Here is a 23,149-nt window from a genome sequence, read left to right as displayed (position 1 = left end):
TGTAATTTTTGAGCATGATATTGTGTTCAAATTTAGAATTAAAATAAGCATTGAAAAGTGTAGTTACTGCATTTCTTCTGACCATGTTTATTCTCATAATTTGTACAACAAATTAAAACAGATATCCTTATATTCTGTAAACTTACAGGTCTAAATATTTTAAAATATCATAACTATCTTTGGGTGTTTCATTCATGCTTTTTATCTTGTTGGATCTGTGTTTCACAGAGTAGAATATATCATACTTCCTTAGATGGGAATTCATGTTGAGTTTATGTGCTTTGAAAAAGTGGCCTAGTATATTTTTCTATGCTGAGAGAAGAAAACTAGTAATATATTAACAAGTTTTACTCCATATAAAAGTTTAAACTTGAATTTAGTATGAAAATTATTTCTTTAGATTATTGGTGCTATGGACACACCCTTGGTTATAAGACATTCAGATCCAGAGCATCATTGAATTGAGTGAGTTTTTATTTCCTGTCACCATAATCCTTGATTTTTCCTCCTCTTTTGTTTCATCTGATAGATCATGATATCTTGTCCTATCTCTTTAGAATTAACTCCTGAATCTGGCAGTTTCTTCCATTTCTTCCATGTTCTGATTACCACTTGTTTATTGAACTGTTGTAATTGACTCTTTTCCCAATGCCATTAGTCTCTCATTTTAATTTAGCCATTTTAGTCTCCCATTTTAATTTAGCCATTTTACTGCTATCACATTTTTTTCTGTAGGAAAAACAAAACAACAAAACTCTGATTTTGACAAAAAATTTCTGTTGGTTTCTTGGGTGGTAGGGGTAAAATCCAACATACTTAACTTGACATAAAAAACTCATCATAATATCCTCCAGTGTGTAGTTTGACCTCCTCCAAACTGAACTTTTTGTTAAAGATGCTGCTGTTTTTCATAATTTCATGCTTTGAATACATATTCCCTCTCAGGAATGTCTGTGCTTCCAGTATGTAGTCTTCTTTGCCTGAAAATCTCATAGTTCTTCTTTGCAAACAGCTTTCATTTATTATCCTTTGTGCAAAATTTTCAGGGTAGAGATAGTTGTTAACTTCCTCTGAAGATTCACAGCACTATATTTACATCTTTATATTGTATAGCTATTTAAGGTACTAAAACTAAAATGTCAGTCTCTCAAGGGTAGAAATTCTGGTCTGTTAAGGATCTCACTGCCTGCCAAATATATTTCTCTACCTGAATGTTTTGATTATATTTTATTACTCTGCCTGAGATTTTACTAGTTAAAGATTCTTTCAAGTTGACAATTACTTTATTAAGTACAGTTCTTTCTGAAAGGACACCCTTGAGACTATCTTTAAATGAATTAGTTTAGTTAGATTACTTTCCTTGTGATTTTAGTTGAGAATAATACCCAGAGAATAAGAGTTTTCTTGAAAGAGAGAGGAAATGATGGGTGTAATACCTTTTCTGAGAGAAAAAAAAAAACAATAAAACTGAATGATGTGAGAATGCAGTCCCCAATCTCCAAATGCCTCTTAATCCCACAGCTTAGACTAACACTGGAATCTGTCATTATGTAGGGGATACTCCCAATAAGTTTGATTGTGTGATCTTGGTGGAATGCATTTATTTGGATGTAATTGGTTATCACCAACTAAAGATTCTGTAACTACTTACTGATTAAAATTTTAAAAGATCATCTTCAAAGTAGTTTAAAGATGTTGTAAGCAATGGCAGCCTTGTGCAAATAAGACCATATACACTTGGCAAGGATAAGAAATTTAGTGTCTTTGCTAAATATGTTATTTTATATAAACATGTTTATTGGGCATATACTCCATGAACAATTCTTTATTATATGAACCTGCCCTAATTACCCATTTGTGAAATATTTGAGTGTAGAAACATGATCTTTTATAAAAATGAGGAAAATAGAATGATCGTAGGCCATGAATTCAAATTTTTTCATAGTGATTTTATATGACCACATAAAGATTACTAAAGAGAAATATAGAGCTATTTTATTTGCAGCTCTTCCAGGAAGTCTGTTTTAATATAGAGGTCCAGAATATGTACCTGACAATTTTTAGTTTTGAATATTTATTTTATAACGGTCAAGGAGAGGCTTAGTAAGTAATATCTATAAATTCAACAAGTGTATTGAGTAGATGTAGTATGTGTTAGAGAAAAAGATATGGCAAAAGCCTTGCTTTTAAGGAGTCCTCCTTCTGTTAGATAAGTCTTGCATTAATCATTTAAATGCATAATAAACTGGATTTTTATTGGAAATTTTTTTCTTTCCTATCTTTCTTAAGTGAAACTAAAATAGCTAAAATATAAGTGGAAGGAGAGGCAGATAGAAATGAATGATGGGACAGTTCCATGAAAAGTAAGTGACCAGCACCCAAAAAAAAAAAAAAAAAGAAAAAGAAAAGTAAGTGAACTGCATTATTTATAAACACATTCTTGTCCTATCTCAAAACTACATAGAAAGGATTTAAAAATTATTCAGATGAAGAGGGAGAGAAAGGGAAAAAATCCATTTGAGTCATCTTTTTTGTATAATTGGGTTGGTGTGCTTTTATTTTCCTGTCACATTGAAATAAGTCTGTAGTAGATCTGGAGGTGGTGGTGATTTTTATTTCCAGTGCCGTAGCTCTTCTAGGTTTTTATAATGATTTAAATTATATACAGAACAATAATCTGAGATTAATTCACTCATTTTGGGGGCATTGAAATTGAACAATGCTCTTTTATTATTTAAGGAAAAAATTAAATAAAAATTGTTAATGGTAAACTCTGGGACTTTGTGACTTTAGTTCATTTTTGTCTTCTGGGCAGTGCCATTTTTGATTGACATACTGCTCAGTTAATAAACTGTTCTTGACTAAGATTTTAATGGCCAGTTTTGTGGCTACTAAAGGAATAAAGCATGGTGCCATTCTAAGATATTTCACGACACTTTTCCCCTACACTTTATCATACCATCAGTAGATTTTATTTCTTCTTAAGTTGTTCTCAGTCCTTGGCATTGCTTCCTGGCAGTCCTTTATGCACAATATTTGTAGAATTGTTGGGATGGAAGGTGTTCTGTGTACGCAAACACCGACCGGTGTTTTACTATGTTCTGTTTTACTCCCTGGTCTCTACAAAGGTGTCATTTGTATAAAACATTTTCCTTCAGGATGTTTCCTGCAGATTTTGGCCATTCGAACTTTAATGAAGCATTCAATTTTGGATAAACTACTGCTTCACAGCTACATGTTTGACTCTTTAGTGTCAATATTTATGAAAGTAAATGCTAGAATAAACATCTGTTCCCTTATTTCTGAAACCTTCATTCTGTTGAGCCTGTTTATTCTGGGTTTGCTCTAGAAAGGTGTTGTTAGTTGTGTATTTCCCAGTCAACAACGTATTCAACTTTGCTGGATCTCAGGATACAGTTTTGGAGGCAGTACAGCTTGTAGGCTAGATTTAACTTACTAGATTATTTTTCATTAAGCATATGAGTGGACCCAGACAGATATCTGCACAGATTTTTGTTTTATCATTTTCCTGTCACCAGATTAACTTAACTGGCAATCATATCTTACTGAAGTAAGCAGTCACTCTTTTCCTAAGCCTTTCCCCTAATCTCTTCTACATTTAACTGTGGATTTACCTCTTCACCCTGTTACTAGGCTGTTCTGAGCTAATCTATAGATATTAATACATAAGCAAAATTCCTAAGTGATTGCATATTTTCATTTATAAATTATGTATTTTAAAAATAAATTTATAATTCTACAAAATTTCTGTTATCATGAAACGAGCATTCACTGTCTAGAGGCTGATGTGCTTCTGTGTCATATTAAGTCATTTTTATTCAAATAGAAGATAAGAAAGCTGATAATTTTCTAGGAATGTCACTTTTCATTTTGTTTTTCAGTCACAGAAACTGTAGTCATACAAATACCTAAATATCTCATTTTACATGTCATAATTTGATTATCCTTTTGTAGAGATTCCATGGTAGTCACAGTCAGTTCTTTTAACCTTGAAAATAATTTAGGAACTCTTTGTTCTTTTCTGACATGTCTAGTAGATGGTAGGTAGTGGTGTGAGAACCTGATTATTCTCTTTGTTTTTTCAGAGGTGCTTTTAAATGATCCCATTGCAAAGAAAAGGTCATCCTAAGGGCTTCTTTCCATGTTCTCTTTTTCCAGTTGGCCCTCTCTTCAAGCTCTTCAGTCTCCATTTCTGCTATTTTCCATGGTAAACACTTTTCCCCTAAAACGGATCCTCTTGCTTGATTCCTTCCTGTTTCTTGCTGTGGGTTTCCATAGGATGTGCTTTGGGCTTTGCCGTGATTATCAGCTTTGGAGTGAGAGAAAAATAACAATTCTATTAATGGTGTCAATGAGATGCTTCAATTTTAGTTTCTCCTGTACAGTGATCAGAAACTGATTTTTTTTTTTAACTAGGTTACCTAGGAAGAAAACATATCTCTAAGACTAGCCAACACAATGAAAATACTATATCAAATATGAAAATTATATGTAGAGATACATACACAGAGATTTGGTTCTTGAAGAAATCTGATATCTCACATTTAGTTTTCTGATATTCTCAAAGTCCATAGTCTTAAATTCAAATATGCTGAGAAGAAACTAATTTAGTGTTTTTCTGTCCTTATTTTTTTAGTTCAGTGTTTGCTTTAGAGTTATAAGCATGCTACTGCTCTTCTCCATTCAAAAGTACCACCAGTCCTTATGTTAATTCTTTCCAAGCTTTTAGTTGAAATACCTTCCCCCATAGATTCTTCAGTATATACTAATAGGAACAACATTACTGAGTTCATGCTAGTTGGTATAGCAAGAACTCCAATAAAGTTTTTATCTGTGGCCTTATTCTTCAAGGTCACTGAAGCCTTATTAAAATATGTTTGATGTGGGCTTTTCTGGATCATTTTCACTAGATAAATATTTTCTTTCAGTATATAGTTTCAAGTTATCGTTCAAGAAAATTTATTAGTTTCTTTTTGTTTTGTTTCTTTGGTTATCTTATTTAGGGACTCCTGTTATACATATGTTGGACCTTCTCTATTACATATCATTCGTTTTTTTCCTTGATGTCTTTTTACTGCTTTATTATTATTTTTCTTTGAATTCTAAAATTTGTGTTCCTTTCCATTTTCTGTTTCTGTTAAGGCATTGTTCGCTATGTTTATTTATTCTTGTTTTTCTTGGAATGTTGCCTTCATTCCTGAAATGTCTTTTATTTCTAAATCTTAGTTTTAAGATATCTCCCTTGCCTCTAAATGTATCATTTCTAAGTTTTTCTGTTTCTGAGGTTTTTCATTACTTCTCTCTTTTAAAAAAAGGGATATTTAGCAGCCAGGCATGGTGGTGCATGCCTATAATGCCACAACTCAGGAAGTTGAGGCAGCAGTATCACAAGTTCAAGGCTAACCACAATTTAGTGAGGACCAAAGCAACTTAATGAGACTGTCTCAAATTAAAAAGGGTTGGGGACGTGGCTCAGTGGTTAAGCACCCCTGAGTTCAATCCCTTGTACAAAAAAAAAAATTTTTTTTTAGCTTGTTTAGAAATATTAGGTTACAGTCTTTATTTTAAATGAACATGTCTTCCGGCATACTTCCATAATTTATAAGGACATCTTTTATTCTTTTTGCTCTTTTATTCTTTGATTCCCTTATGATACAATTTTATGTAGGACTGATCTGTTCTCTGTTGCTCATTTTTTAGATAAAATGTATTTTCCTGTGTTTTTAAGAAAGGGGCTTCATTTAGCATAGCGGTTCTAGGTTCAAGGGTCTAGCGCTCCCACTTCTGTTGCTTTTGTAAAGTGACTTTAAAAATTCTTTTGCTTGCAGTGACCCTCCTTGACTCCCTTTCCTGACATTTTTGCTCACTCTTCTGTTTCCTTTGCTTTTGTTATCTTTGTTCTGCTCAATTTGGATTCAACTTCACTAATTTCTCTTCTTTTGGTCTCTTGTGTTGGAGGCACCTCTGTGTGTTAGATTTGAGAGTATCTGAGAATCTGTTGAGTTGGGGTAATGTTCTTTCATGTGCAAATGGGATTCTGTAGAACCTGCTGGTACACTTACACTGACCCTTTATGTTTGTTTACCTATTAGAGATTTGTGTTCTTTTGTTCTGAGAATTATCAGAAGACTGAATGCTTTCTTTGCTTTTGCCTCTCACATAGACAGTGATATTAGTATGGCCCAATAATTTTTGATCCTTGTCATGACTTGCTTAGTCTTTTGTTGGTCTGTTTTGTGATACTGTTAAGTTGTATTGCCCATGAGTGTTTGGTTTGGCTCTCTTCATTGCTCTATTTTTAAACTATTCTGTCATCAGCATACTTTTGGAATACTTGGATAAAACTTTTACAGATAAGAAACTATATTGAATATTGACTTACTATTCTACTGAATATACAGAAAATGCTGCATAATGTTAGAAACCTTCCATAATGGTAAAATAGTAACATCCAGGTTAATGTTACAAAGTGAAATTGCTAGAGATGGGAGTCAGGGGGAGAGGGTAGGAGATAATTTTAGTAGTATCCCCTACTTAAAAGAGTTAATTATTTTTCTATTTATTATTTTCTTCTTTATCCTCATTAAATAATAGGCAATCTTTGAGGGAAAGTACCATTTTGTTTATATCATGTTCTTGGGGAAATTATTCCCTACTTTAAACACCAAGGATTTTGGCCAGTAATACTAGTTGTTACACTGTGTGATACATATAGCTCATTCTATAACCTGTATTATATCTACATCTCATTTTTAAAATTATTTTTAAATTTTTTACAGACTACATTTTGATTCATTGTACACAAATGGGGTACATCATTTCATTTCTATGATTGTATATGATGTAGATTCATACCTTTCATGTAATCATGCATGTACATAGGGTAATGATGTCTGTCTCATTCTACCATTTTTCATACCCCCTGCATTTCATTTTACATAATCCAAAGTTCCTCCATTCTTCTCTCACTCCTCTCACCCCCCCACCCCCATTATATATCATTCTCCACTTATCAGGGATTTAAAAAATTAGGATCTAATAGCTTGTCTCATTTGATAAAAACTTTTTTTCCAGTACTTAAAGTGGGAGCTAAATTCTTGAAAAGAAAAATTTCTGAAATGTTCAGTCTTCTGATTAAGAAATATTTGCAACATGACTTTCCACTTTGGTCACTTATTTTGATCATTATTATGATTGTTGATACTTTGTGATTATTTAATATTTGAGCTTATTAATCAATGGATTTTAGACACAATTTCTAATAATAGAATTCATTAAAATGATAAGCCACCTCTACTAATTATTCATTTCCCAAAGTTCCTTCCTTAAAAGACTGTCATTGTACCAGCAGAAAAAAATGAACTTAGAAAAAATCTCCAGTGTCTCCTGTTCTATATATACTTTTTGGTGATATATTCCAAATATCAGAGCTTTGTTTTAATTTGTTGTTTATTCCCAAAACTTATTACCAGGCTATCTTAGTGATATTTTCCTTATAGCCTTAGTATAAAAAGATTCTCTTGGGTTTTCTTTGAAAATAGACTGAAGATCTCCCTCCAAATGCCTTATTTCAGTTTGTGTCATTTGACTTAAGTTTATGGGTGAGCTGCAGCTAGACAGTCATGTCTAACTGACTGATTGGGTACATTTTTTTTTCTTGGTGAACTTGAGGTTACAGGGTTGTGCTAGGCCTCATTTGGGCAGAAGAATATTTGTTTATTTTGTCAGCTTCTTAAGTGTTCCTTTGCAGATTTCTTCAGGGTAGCCACATGGTCATTTCTGCATGTTTTCTAGATTACTTCTGTGGTAGGATTTCGGGTCTGGTTGATTAGTGTTTCAGAATCTACCTACACTGAAAGAACTTAGTTTTTGCCCTTTGGTTTTACTTCAGATAGCATATTTGGATTTGTGTCCTTCCTATCTCTTACCTGAATCTCATTTGATTTTGGTGATTTTATTTTAGTGATTAATATGGTTTGTCCCCCCAAAACTCATGGCTTAGTTCCTCAATGTGGCAGTTGGGAGGTTGGGCCTACTGAGAAATGTTTGGATCATGAGGGCTCTGGCCCTCAAGACTAAGTTAATGCTTTCTCACATGAGTGAGAGTGAATGAGTTCTTGCTTTTGAGAAACTGAATTAATTATCAGAGTGGGTTGTTCTAAAGCAGGGTTACCATTATTCTTTTGGCTCTTTAGCACATGCCCGCTTGTCCTCTGCCATGAAACTGAGATCCTTACCAGAAACTGAGCAGACTTCATTATCATTCTACTGTTCAAAAGTTCCTTGCTTTTGAACTTCCCAGCCTTTACAATTAGCCCAAATAAACCTCTTTTCTTTATAAATCACCCAGTCTCAGGTATTCTGCTATGGTAACAAAATCGACTAAACCAGTGGTGCACATGTTTGGCTGATTTCATCATTTTATATGCCTAGCAAGAAAGACCAATGTAAGCCTAATGGTGAAGTGCCTAGAGTATGCTGACTTTGGAAACAAAACCTAGTAGTAATTCTATTAGACAGTCAATATTATTATACAATAGATTGGGTAGAGCAACATAGCAGTCTTTTTTTCCAACATTTTATTCTGTTATCCAGTTCTTAATTTTTTTTTTTGAAATTTGTCTTGAAAATATTCTTTGTAACTGTGAGGCAAGGAGGAAATTACTCATACTGTTGGTAGTGATAATAAATTCAAAACTACATCTTCCAAGATAGTAACTTTCCTTACAGAAGTACTAATGCAACTTTTTAACAAAATAGAGCTTTAGCAAATTTATGCTTGATCTCAGTGAACCAGTGGCAGAAAAATTCTGTTTGTATTAATTTATGGCTATTCTTTTTCTTTTTGCCTTTGCATATTTATGGCTATTCTTGATCTCATCTAGATTAAGACCTGTATCATTTCAGGATGCTCTGAAGTTGGAGAAAAGCACCCTAATGTCTTATAGTCAATTTCTTCTTAGATCTTGATGAAGATTGAAAAACTCAATGACTTATCTTTTAAATATATAGGTTGTGTGTACAAACTAGGTACAGGATATTGTAATATTTTCAGATTCAGGCTTAAATTCTTTGGTAAATTGTTAAGATCTAAATTTCAGTTTGCTTATGTATCACACCAGTCTTAGATTTAATTGTGCTCCGGCCCTTTCAATTTTTAAGAGAACCCATTTAATGTATTTTTTTCAGGAAGTAACTTTTCTTATAGTTAACTTTTATTTGCATGCAAAATGCTTTATTTGGGTGGGTCCTTTTCAGAACAAGGTTTTTATCTTTCTAGTGTTCATAAGCATATTCTGCCTTAGAGTACTCTGTACATATAGGTTTGAAGGTTCTTATTCCCATGGCCAGCACTTTCTTTACTTGATTATATGTTTAAATTTATTAGATCTAGACGTTTAGCTGCTAGTTGCAAGTATCAAAGATGTGAAAGAATTGACTTTTTTTTTTTTTGCAGCAAATATTTTCTTGAGTGTGCAGTCAGACTTTCAAGGCCTCTAAATGGGAGTAATTTATTGTCAAAGAAGGATTTTCATTTTGAACATTTAGATCTTAAAGATCTAGTCCCAAAACTCCTGACTTTGGTTCTTAAGCTTTCATATTAGCATTTGAGTCACCTGAGATGCTAATTAAAAATTCAGATTTCTTGGTTTCACCACCAGAGTCTTATTTCATTGATGAGAAATTGAGCCTACAAATCAACATTTTAAACAAATGTCTCATACTTTGAGAAACATTACTTTAAACCATCAGTAGTTCTCAAATCTGATCAGGCATCTAAATCTGCCTGATTTGCTTTTAAAATTAGTTAATTGTTACTTCTTCCCTAATAACTATTTAATCAGAATTTCTGGAATGGAGCCCTAGTAACCTGCATTTTTACTAAGATGCCCTGTAGTCCTTTTATAGAAAACCACATCACAGGAACCCATCCTTGAGACCCGTTTGCTTATTTCACTATGAATTTTGTGAGGGCCTTTTACCTTTTTGTTCTAGGATTTTATTTCTGGGTGAAATATTAACTGTTTCTGTTACTTCTTAGATATACTCATATGTTGACATTGTGAGGTTTTAAAAGCATTACTTATTTTTAAAGACCTTTTTAACATTTTCCTTTTAAGTACCAGGTAATGTGCACATACATATAATGTATATGTGTGTATTATAGGACCTATCGGCTGTTTTCATTTTGAACTTGTGATTCAGAGTTTGCTTATGGACTTGAATATTTTTGCTCGGTTGATTGTCATGGGATAAAATGTTTTCACATACTTTTAAGAATTTTAATTCAAGACAAAATATCTTTTTATGTTTTTTATTGTTCACTAATATTATTAGTACAATATTTTTACATAAAAGCCAGTTATTAATATGAATTCTGTGTAGTAAAGAAGTAGGAAAATTGATACTAGTACATAATTATCTGAAGTAATTTGCTGAACTGTAAAGCTTTACACAATTAGGATTCTTTATAGTTGTGGTCCATGGTAGTTTTTGAATAAAGTACAAAGCAGTTGATTCCCATTGATGCTGTTAGGACAGCTAAGTTTTATGTAGTTATAGTCCTTGTACAGTGGTTGAATGTGTCCTCAAAGGTTTAAATAAATTACTTCAATTTTAAATTTAGCAATGCTTTGCATATATAATCAATGTAAATAGAAAACTTTGGGTAGGTAATCATGTATTGACTTAAGAGCTAACAACAGAGAAATGACACTGTTTTTTAAAAAACTACTTACACAGATGAAACATGGCATAACAAAGTTGGAGTTTATTAAAGTCCAAGGAAAGAATGCAAGTGCTTTGCTTATTGTATGTCTTACATTATATATAGCTACATTTTGGCACTCAAAAATATTGTATCCTTTTTTACCACTTAGTAATTGTAGTTGGGAGGGTATGGTGGTTTGTACTTATTACCTGGTAGCTAAAGCTCTTAAAATTTTTAATACCTTTTTTGAGGGAGTGGGGATTCCACTTAACTTTGTTATCTTGCTGCTGGAGATTAACTTCTTAAAATACTGAATTATTAGCTGGGTACCGTGTTGCATGCCTGTAAATCCCAGTGACCTGGGAAGTTAAAGCAGGAGGGGAATCACAAATTCAAGGCCAGCTTGAGCAACTTTGATACCCTGTCTCAAAATATAAAAAGCACTGGGGATGTAGCTCAGTGTAAAACATGCCTGGGTTCAATTCCTAGTATTAAAAAAAAAAAAAAGAGAGAGATAACATGTTCAAGCTTAATAATCAGTCTTCAAGTGATTGCCACTGAAGTGTGTTGGAAACAAACTAATTAGATACATTTACTCAGGCAGTTAGATTTTAAGTTTGTTTTGTTTGAACAGTGACTGGCTTGCTGTTCAGATTCAGAGTTATCCTATATGAATTCCTGTTTTATCCTGTTTTACTGTTATTACTTTAACATGGCTACTTTTCCAGCTGGCTTCTAGAGACCAAGAATTATTTTGAATAGTCCTTAGTATGTGCCTCAGGGAAGCCCCAGGTCTACTATCTGCTGCTGCCATGAGGCTTTTTAGTTAGGGAAGGAAGGGGAGGCAAAGTCACAACCTGTATATCAGTATAATAAAGGGGCCATTTTATAGACTTATGAACAGTCATTTTCTGGTACTAACAATCATAGTAGTACTGGAATTTGGAAAAGGGTTTTGAAAAAGGTATTTTTTTTAAACTGTCATATTTATTGTTTACTTTATATAGTACTCTGTGTTTTATCCTCAAATATTTCTGGGGAAGGGGATTAGGGACTGGACTTCTAACTGGCTTGGCTATACTCTTTACTACTCCTTAAGAGTATTCCTTGTTATAGATCATCATTCTTGTTATCTGCTGCCTAGGTTTTTTGTTTTGTTTGTTTGTTTCTGCCTTGGTTACCGTCTATCCCTCATTGATGTACATATGCCTCATGTACACTACTTTATATGCACTTTAAATATATGTATCTTATCTCCCCCAACCAGAGTGTAAACTTTGAGGATAGAAAGAGTCATAAACTTATTTTGTAATACTCCTTGATATGTGGAATAGTGTTTCCATATAAGTAGACACTGAGCAAGTTTTGTTCAGTAATAATGACTACCTGATTTCACCATCTGTAAAGGCACTAAGAAATAGTTTATTGTGTTGAATGTATAAGTAATGCAAAACCAGTATTGAATTCCCTTAGTGTACTAAAATGGTAACATCTAAATTGGTAGTAAATAATACCACAAATAAATAAAAATTTATGGGTATATAGTCTTAAATGTTGAGGCAGTCAAAAACTAACTCATTGGTAGTTTGGATAATATGAACATGTCAGTTTTACTTAAAATGGAATTGAATTTATGATAGATCTTTTGATAAATCTAAATACTAGTGGTATTTGATAAATGGGGCTATTATGGCAAATTATATCTTGGAAGAGTGCTCTGATAATCAATTTTTAAATCAATTCAGGAGTTTTACTCTTTAAATAATTTACAAGGAAATTCCTAATTGCTCCACATCTTTGAAGTTTTCCTGGCATAAGGAATGGAATCTTTCTTTTAAAATGTTTGCAGTATAGCCTTTCAGGTACAATCAGGCATTGCTTAACAACAAGGACATAGTCTAAGAAATGCATTGTTAAGTGATTAGGCAGTTTCATTCTTGTGTGAACATAACAGAGTGTACTTAGACCAACCTAGATGTTATAGGTTGGTCATTCAACATGACCTCTTGATGCCCTTAAGGGAAAAAGTAAACATGAAATGTATCAGCCTGCTGCTGATATAACAGGCATATTGTTTTACAGTGAACTTTTTTTTTAAATAAGTAGAGGCATATACTCTAAACTAGTACAATAGTATAGTAAATACATAACTAAGTAACAGTAGTTTATCATTACCAAGTATATTTACTGTACAAAATTGTATGTGCTATGCTTTTATATAACTGGTTGTGCAGTAGGTTTATTTATACTAATATAGCTGCAAACATGAGCATAGCATTGTACTACTATATTATAATGGCAAAAGAGTTACTTGTTGACAGGAATTTTTCAGCTTCATTTTAATCCTATGGGACCACCATCATATAGTAGTCCAGAATTGAAATATATGTGACTTGTGACTGTATATCTGCCTCGTGTACTTTTCAGTTTTTAAAATGATGACTGGAAAGAGTGAACTTTTTAACAAAATGTGGACATTGTGGTATCCTTATTCTTTCTTTTTAATATTTTCTTCATATTAGTAATCATGTGGAGCTTGTCTGCATATTCTTACACAATTAAGAATTAAGATTATAGTTACAGATTTAGACAAAACTAGCTGGCCAATCTCCGGATTCAATTTAGTTTTCAATTTCAGGTGCCTTACCCTAACAGTTATCCTATTGAAGTGAGTAAGGATACCCATTGAGGTACATGAAGCAAATAGAATTTTCAATTATTTTAAATTTCATACATATGCATTTATAATTTATTTTGGAATATGCATAACATATGGGTAATAATATACATATCCAGTTGTTAATAAATAGCTATGCTTATTGCTGTCTACGTAGTTACCAATAGGAATACTTAAGCAAAATAACTTAAAGACCATAATTCTAACAAAGTAGCTAGCTCCTCATAGAGTAGACACCAAAGGGAGAACTTGCATTCTTTTTAAAATGATACACAAAGATCCAAAGATTTAAAACACAATGAAAGAAAAAGTAAATACAGATAAGAATATTGTATTATACAGGCCAGTGGATTCATTTATAGATTGATTGATTAGATATTTAACTCATCATAAAATAAAAATTATCCCTATTGTTTACTTGCCAAATTGAGTTTTAATGACAAACTGCAATTTTTCAAATAGCTTGGAGCAATTTAAGTATATGCACAAATTTTCAAATGTAATGGTTTTTCATTTTTGTTTATAGCCGATATTTAGATAGGCCTTTTTTAAAATTGGCAACTGCTGTAAATGTTGTCTCTATTTTTCAAGGGACATTTTTTTTTTTTTTGCCTTTCGTATCTTCTGGGTGGAAGGAATGCAAAGTAACTTTAAAATTTTAAACAAGTCATCATAAATCAGATTATGGGGAACATATTAATTTTACTTATTTCCCAGTGTTCCTCAAGTTAGTAGATATTGCTTTTACAACCAGGAAACATTTAAAGGAATATAAGTACCTCCTAATAGAGCTAAAAATAAGTTCCATATTTTCCAAGTTCCCTATGATGAGAAGGATATAAGGAGTAGAGAGAAGGAACAAACAATAAAACAGAAAACAAGTAGTGAGGAAGCAATACAAAATAGGGGTGAAATTAAATAACAGGTTAAATAAAGCATGTTACAACAATAAATATAAGTGGGATAATCTCACCTTTTACGACAAAAAAGCTTATTACAGCATACTTACTGTCTATAAGAGATACACTTAATAAGCTATGATTCAAAGAACTTGAAAATAAAAAGAAAGGGGGATATATAGGGCAAATCATTCCAAGGAAAACAAAAAGGGAGTCAGTGTTTGGTTTGACAAAATTTAAAAGTAAAAAGTAATAAATGGGACATATTTTAATGATGATGCATTATAAGCCATAATGACCATGTCATTAATTTATATATACCAAATTATTAAGAACTAAAAATATGTCAAAAATATTCAAGAAATAGAGAACTTTTAGAACTCAGTAGTAGTTTAGAGATTTTATAATACTTTTGTAGGTGAGAGATCAAGCTGATAATTCTACATTCTATATTTTTATGTAATTCATATAATTGAGATATAAGATAAATAACTCTATATTCTGAGAACAAACTATATCTTCTTCATTACTCATGAAATCTCTATGAAAATTTGCTATGTTTTTGGTCACAAAATTTCAGGTGAATCAAAAGAGTAGAACTGAGTCAACTAGATTCTTTGCCTTTGGTACAATAAAATTAGAGCTAACTAATAAAGATGAAGAAATTTGATAATTTTCAGATTTTCTCTAACAATGCAAATGAAAGAAGAAATCAACTGCAATTCTAAGATAGAATCTAGATAATATGATAACATCAGAGTAGATTGCATATTTTATTCTGATGAACTGTGTGTTTTGGTTTCAGGAAGGTAGTTTGAGGAAAGCATTAAATTTAAAATGTTTTCTGACCCTCTCTAATATGCAAGGCATTTTGTCTTATGTGAGATAGAACTAGAATCAGAGCCTTGGAAACTTAAAATCCGTTGGATTTATTATAGAGTACACATTCATAGGAAATTATTTAGAGTGGACACATGGAAAATCATCATTTCTTTATGGATTCAGTGTTCCACGTGATGATTTTAATTTTCAACAAAGATGATTATGGTACTCATGTGGGGAAGAGAAGAAATAGATTGTTAGGATAAAATGATTCAACTGTATAAAATGCCCAGAGAGCTTGGTTCTTTTTTAACCCTATTCCCTTTTAACTGTCCTGTTTCATGGGATAATTCAACTTCTTTATGCTTCAAATTCATCTTTAAATAAGAATTAAGATATGTAGTTCTTTACACATGTTATTTTGAGATAGCTGTGAATCAGTTTTTAAGTAAATATTAAATTTCAACTCCTTTTTGGACGACAGTATCTGAAATTATGACCTGGTGGGGGAGAGAGACAAGCCTAGGGTACCATGAAAACAGAGGGGAATGAGTATATCTTGAACAGAGAAAGGAGAAGCAGTATTTATATATGAATACACGACCAATTTAATTCCACATCATATACTACCACAATAATGAGATACTAATTGGAACAAGTTATACTTATTATATGTATGTATAATAAGTCAAAATGCACTCTACTGCCATGTATATCTAGAAAGAACAAACTAAAAAAATTTAGTTGAAATGGATGCAGAAACAGCAGTTAGAAAACTGGCAGGTGATAAGATATGATGGGGTCTTAAAGTAATGGCAATAGAAATAAGTAGATTTTATTGCAATCTGGATGGGCTTCAGAGGATGTCAAAAATCCTGAAAGTACATGCAAGATTGTTAAATGTGTTCTCCTTGGGAGAGGATCTGTAAATAGGGTTATTAGGGTAAATGTATGTATTATAGGGAAAATTGATTCGATAACATTTACAAACTACAGTTTAAATAATTTAAAAATTCACTCTAATATCTAATTTTCTTTTTCACTTTTTATAGTGGACAGGCCGAAATCTCAGCAAGTTCGAACCTCTAGTACAATAAGGCGAACCTCTTCTTTGGATACGATAACAGGACCTTACCTCACAGGACAGTGGCCACGGGATCCTCATGTTCACTACCCTTCATGTATGAAAGATAAAGCTACTCAGGTAAAGTTAGCGAATTAAAATCAACTTTATTACTCTGCAGTTTTTCTGTTTTGATCATACTAAAGAAAATGGAATATAATTAAATTTTCCTGAATTCAAAATATATCTAATAAAAAAATTCGTTGCTCTGAATGAACTGTAATTTTTCATCACATGGATTTTAGAAGTTTTAAGAGTATTTAATATTTAATAAATGTCAATCTATAGTACATGGTTTTAGAGACGTAGTTTTAAGAATAACTTTCCACTAGAAATTAAAATAATGACTAGTAATTATATTAGAAAATATAAGTATTTTTTGAAGAAATGTTTGTATAATTCTTGAAAATAATTTATAAAGTATCAACTTGTGGCTAAAAGATCGTAAGTTAAAGGTTGTTTTCTTTCCTTATTAAAAGCAAGACAGAAAACTCAGAAATAGAAATTTTCTCTTTTTCACATTTTCCCTGTGGAACAATCTCTAAACTTTCAATTTGAAATACTTCCTCCTATAACAGAAAAATTTTGAAAATATCTTTATTTATGATTATCTGAGTTCTTAACTATATATTCATCAGCATTTATAGACATTATGAAGAATATTAAAAAATATGACAGGTGATCAGTAGTATACCTGCAGTATAGTTAGGAAGATACTATGTAAATTTATAACAATCAATAATTAAAGATAGCGTATAAGTATATGAATGGGACATGTAAATGTGAGGGCATTCAAAAGAAGGAGTACATTTCAGGCTTTATAGATTAAAAAATAGATTAGCATTTCGTGTCTGAATAATTAGAAAAAGGGGAGAGAATTTTGAACATGATCATTGAAAATCTTGCTTCTTAATTTTTGTCATTTTTTTAGGGCAAGCTTGCAACTGAAATTAGCTGCTTCTTTATCATTTATCCCATCAGTTCTACCTTTGTAATGTCTAGTGTTATTAACCTTTTGTTTTCCTTATCTTCCTTCAGTGAAGAAAAGGACAAATTTTATATGGCAAGCAATAGAATTCTCAAGTAGAAATAATTATTAAAGCTTAGAGATGTGGGTCTAGACATTTAGTGAGAAATTTAGACGCAAATAATTGAGAACCATCTTTCCAGAGGAGTTGGATTCACAGATGCAATAAGTGCAGATATAGAGGATAAAGAAAGTTCAGTGATCAACAACTTTGTTTTTGGAAAGGCACATAGAGGAAAGAGAACTAATTTATTCACTTAGGAGCAATAAGAGAGAGGAGAGAGTTAACATTTATTAACTATGTTCCATGTACTGTTTGTTTTATAGCCCATGTTTCATTTAATTCTTATAAGAATATTACAACTTACTCACCTGGAAAAACAGAAACTCAGGGAAGTTAAATGACTTACTTGGGATCGTAAAGCTAGAAAGTGTTAAAACCTTATTTCTAATATAGGTTATATTTATTTCATTCATGCAATAACTGACAGTACTAAAAATGGTAGCTATTTTTATTAGATGACCAAAAACAAAACAAAACAAAAATAACCCAATAGAGGAGGGGGAAGGAGAGGGTGAGATACTGGGGAATGAAATTGACCAAATTATATTGTTCTGTTGTGTACATGTATGAATATGTAACTGTGAATCCCACTATTATGGATAATTATAAAGCACCTATTAAGAAGTAATAAAAAAGAAAGTATTTTGTTGAACATAGTTTTGAGTGACACAGTGACACTATCCAGGAACATTTTATTTACTCCTAAAAAAAGAAAAGAAAAAAACTGAGAAAGAGCAAAAGGATGGTGAAAACACTAGTTAGTGTAGTTTTAGAAGGCAAAGGAGTAAACTGTTTTAGTTAAGAAAGGAAACATTGCTGGCAGGATCAGATATTCAAGAGAGGTCATGGAGAATAGAACTAATGGACTAGGGGTACATTGTGGGTAGCCATCCTTATGTAACAGAATCAGACTAGGCCGAGCCTTTTGATAGAGGGTCCTAACTCCACCCTAACTTGTTCATCACAGAAGAAACTTCTCCCTTTCTGGGCGCCTTTACCTGTGTGTCAAGAATAAAAGAGAGTTGGGCTACTCCATGTTGTTGTAGGCAGGGGCTGGTATGTCCAGACCCATCACACCCCCTCTCATTTAAAAGGAGTATTGACTCTTGTATGTTTATTGATTAGATAAGTTTATGGGTAATTGATTTATTTACAGCCAACATCATCCTCCAGCAGTTAACCCTTTTCTCATCCACGTGGGACGTGACTGAGAGACCCCCACAGTACATTATCTTGCAAAGTTCAATATTAATGATATGGTAGAGTAGTATGCCCAGAGTACTTGGTAGTTAAGAAGAGAGATGAGGTAGAAGAAAAGAGAACTGGAGATAGGTTTCTTCTGCATGTCTCTTTCTTTATGCAGTGGCAATAATGAAACCTATGTTGCATGACCAGATATAATATTTTAAAGTACACATGGGAAATACTGTAAATACATACTGGGTTATAGTAGACTAGCCCACTTCTAACATTTGTGGAGTCTGTACTAAATATAAAGACCCAAACAGCACATGTTTAAGTTAAATAAACTGTTAAATATGTTTCCTGTTCCCGTTTTGACAAATAAATCTTCATAGGGACCTGTAAGGTTTGTGTCGAGCACTGTGATACATTCCTATAATCCCAGAGACATGGGAGACTGAGACAGGAATATTGTAAGCTCAAGGCCACAATTTAGCACAATTTAGCAAGACCTCATTTCAAAATAAAAAGAACTAAGGTGTAACTCAGTGGTAACACTCCTGGGTTCAATCTCCAATACCACAAATAAATAATAATAAAAGGTCAAGTTTGAAATAAGTATTCTTGAACTTTTCGGTTATATGCCAGAATGTGTCTACATAGGCCAAGTCTATCTCACCCTCTGAGCCTAAACCCCATTCTGTTCCTGTGTCATACTCTGAGGTGGCTTTATACATAGGCCTGGTACCTTTCTCTCTCTAAGTCCTTACAATCAAGTTCCTTCCATACCCTTTTAGGAATGAGACCCCAGGGGATAGATCCTTGCAGACCTTGGAAGTCAAATTTTCATCATATGGACAGGGAATTCCTGGGTCTATGTAGACCCAGAGCATACATGATCAGTAGCAGGGCATTGATTCATGGTGTGCATGTCCTTTGACCCCAAGGTCTCTTCACCTTTTGGGGAAGAACATGAAGAGGGCCAGAGTAATTCCTCTTAAATCTTGAGGTCCAGGATGGGTACTTGTCTTGCCTGGTTCTGGATGTGGGTCATTTATTTGAGAAACTTGTTATTGAAAAGAAGGGAAAACATAAGCCTAATTTCTTAGATGTGGAACTGAGGCTTAGAAAAGTTAAGAAATTTAAATAACTCATTAAGTATGAAGAGATCTGAACCCAGATTATGTTGATTCCAAAGAGTTTGCCTTTTCTTCAGCTCCTCATTGCCTCTCATAGAAACCACTAATAGACTTGTAGCATTTAACCTAGCACTTGCCTCACAAGCAGTACCTTGCCCCCAAGCATCTGTTAGTTTAATTGAAGATTCAAGAGATGAACATATGATCTAGTTTTTATGGCCACATTTATTCCTCCTGGATTAACTCCTGAGCTTTTTGGGAGTGAATAAGTAATTTTCAGTTATTTGGTGGAGAGAGGAGGTAGTTTGCTCAATTTGTTACAGATATTAAACACCTGGGCTGCCTGCTCTTGGTGAGGGGTGTCTCCAGCATCTTTCTTTGATAGTTATGTTTCAACTACCTTAATTATTTAGGGCTAGAGATAAAATTCTTCATACTGTTTAAGTAGAAACTGTATTTATTTTATAAAACGTGATGAGATATATTGTGAAATAATTAAATGAAATCTGCTTACCTTGTACCTTATCTCACTTATGTTTTTTTTTTTTAAATTAGATCACTTAAAATCTACTCTCCTAGCAATTTTCAAATACAGTCATATATTACTTAACTGGGGATACATTCAGAGAGATGCATCCTTAGGTGATTTCATCATTATGCAAACATAGCAGAATTTCTTTCACATACCTTGTTGACATAGGTCAGTCACTCAGTGTGGCCTCTTGATGAAGATACAGTAAAATACTACGTGAGCCTGCTGCTGACATAGCACAACATATTGCTTTTCAAGTGGAAGAGTACACTCTAAAATGAAAATACAGCATAGTAAATACATAAACAAGTAACATTTATTATCGTGATCAAATATGTACTGTATATAACTACATGTACTATAGTTTTATACAACTGGCAGTGTAAATTGGTTTGTTTTCATTGGCAGCATCACAAATAGTTGAATAATGCACTGTGATGTTAAGAGGGCTCTGATTAGATGATGGAAATTTTTTCAGTTCCATTATAATATTATGGTACCCCTATTGTATAGGTGCTTTGTCATTGACCAAAATGTTATGCATTGGTAGACTGTATTCAAAATGCCATTATTAACTGCAGTCACAATAATATATGATAAATCTCTTGAAGCTGTTCTTGTCTTTACTGAAAATTTTGTGTCCTTTGACCACTATCTCTGCTATCCCTTCCCCAACTTCTGGTAACCACAATTCTACTCTATTTTTACGAGTGAAATATTATATATCTGGATAGAGGTTTGGATTACAAGTATGAATACATTCATCACAATTTATCCTTGTGTACAGTTGTGCATTTACCACATAACATTCAACTTTGAAAACATAGAATATAAAAAACTGAACTCTAAGACGTTTAGGCCTTAAGTTTGCTATTCTCTGTAACTTACTTTGAAATGAATAAAAAAGAAGATAGATTATGTATAGTTGGATAAATATGTAATGAAGCAAATATAGAAAATGATTATAAAGAGAATTAAATGTTGGATTTACAGATACTGAGTAGTTTTGTTTTTATTTTTGTTCTTCTGGGGATCAAACCTAGGGTCGTGGCATGCTAGGCAAGTGTTCTATCACTGAGCCACACCACTAGTTTTTTAACTGTTCTATTGGAAATTTTTCTTAAGAATTTTTTTTAATATGACTCACTGAATTAACCGCTGTCTTACTAGGCTTTAGTTTGCTTTTCTGTAAAGTCAAGTTAATAATATATGACAGACACTGTTACACATTCTTTGTGAGGATAATCAAATCTTAGAAAAACTAAAAAACTTTTGTAGAATTTAATGTTACTTTGTTACTTGAGCCTTGCAGATACAACCTTTTTAAAACAAAAGTTTACAGTGACTCAGGCAGCTGAGGCAGGAGGATTTCAAGTTCAAAGCTAACCTCAGAAACTTGGTGAGGAACTTAGCAACTCAGTGAGACCTTATATCTAAGTAAAATATAAAAAAGGGCTTGGGATGTGGCTCTGTGCTTAAGCACCTCTGAGTTCAATCCTCTGTACCTTTAAAAACAAAAAAAGTTTATTACCAACTCTTAAAATTGTGGTTAATGTTACTAGAGTCAGACATTAGTAGTTCCTCAGCCTTTTCCCCATATTATAAAGTGTAATATATTAACAAATTTTAAACTCTTGTGTTTTAAGTGTTTTTAAATATGAAACTAACACATATTTTTATAAAGTGTTAAATGATAAGAATCTATACAGCAATAAGCAGAGATGTTTCTTCTGATTTCGCAGATATAGTAGTGATCGGACTCTAGACAACTGTTGGCATTCTCTCTTCTCTGTGTCTTTGAAATTAAGTTGGGCCATGAGACTTTGGAAGTAAGCTTTAAAAAGCTGGCGCATTCCCTCTGACAAGGGAAAATAATAGTGTTCACTACTCTATTAGATATTTCTGGGTCACTAAGTGATAATGACAACCATTGCCTTCTTATCCATACATGTAATATGAGCAGAAATTTGGCCTTTGTAGTTTGAAAACATTCAGAGTTGAAAATTGAGTGGTTACTCTGTTACATAATCTAGTCTATGCTAACTAATATGCAGCATATCACCCTTTTGACAAATTTTTATAGGACTTTGGGAGCATTGTGATATTTTTCTTAACTAAAAATGTTAAAAGATTCAATGTGGACATAAAATCAGTATCAAAATAGAATGGAAAAAAAACTAAGTACTAGAAATGAGCCTCCCCCTCCACCAGTTTTTTCATTCTCTTAATTTTATTTCAACTTTTTAAAAACAGTCTTAATAGTTTATCATCCTATTCCAGATTTGAGTTTTATAAACCTTAATCTCTTTTTTCTTATATAGTTATATATAGTTTTCTTATATAGTTTTTTCTGTGTGAGTAATCCATCCAAACCTGCTCATGGAACAAACTACTACTTAACTGAGTCTCAGCAAGTTGCCTCTGTGAAATGTCCATTAAACTAGAAGACTTTAGGATGTTAACTCTTCTATAGCTAATTTCAATTAATAAGATGTATGCAAGTGAATATATTCATTCTTAAGAGAAAGTACTACCACCTTCTTTTTAAACAAAAATCTAAAATGATTTAGATTTATATTCTAATAAAATGAATTTAATACTTCTTACATATGATTTTTGGGGGGGAAAAAAAAAGCTACTTGCCTAAACACAGAATTTCCACTTCAGACATCCCAACCCAGGTCAGCATTCTATCATAATATCTTGTGAAATTCCTGTGCTTTGATTTCTTTCAGGGATGCTTGGTGATATTTTTTATAAACCTTCCATAATTGTCTCAGGAGGTTTTTGTTTGTTTGTTTTGTATTGTTATCAGTACTGGGGATTGAACCCAGGGGCATTCTACCACTGGGCTACATTGTCAGCTCTCTTTATTTTTTTATTTTGAGACAAGTTCTCTGTTTTGAAATCCTCCTGCCTCAGCCTCCTGAGTAGCTGGGATTATAGGTGTGC

The 23,149-nt window shown here is 32.7% G+C and overlaps 1 protein-coding gene across 3 annotated transcripts in view; it reads left to right on the top strand.

Moving 5' to 3' along the window:
- Positions 1-23,149, top strand: part of Glcci1 (glucocorticoid induced 1) — a 148,066-nt gene that overhangs the window by 77,253 nt on the left and 47,664 nt on the right. For all 3 annotated transcript variants that reach the window (XM_047560081.1, XM_047560080.1, XM_047560082.1), the window contains exon 2: positions 16,183-16,334. In XM_047560081.1, coding sequence (XP_047416037.1) covers positions 16,183-16,334 — 152 coding nt within the window. The remainder of the gene's footprint in view (positions 1-16,182; positions 16,335-23,149) is intronic.

This window comes from Sciurus carolinensis, chromosome 8 (genome assembly GCF_902686445.1).
Source record: "Sciurus carolinensis chromosome 8, mSciCar1.2, whole genome shotgun sequence".
Classification (NCBI taxonomy): domain Eukaryota; kingdom Metazoa; phylum Chordata; class Mammalia; order Rodentia; family Sciuridae; genus Sciurus; species Sciurus carolinensis.
The sequence above is the reverse complement of the archived record's forward strand: the minus strand, read 5'-3'. Positions and strand labels throughout refer to the sequence as shown.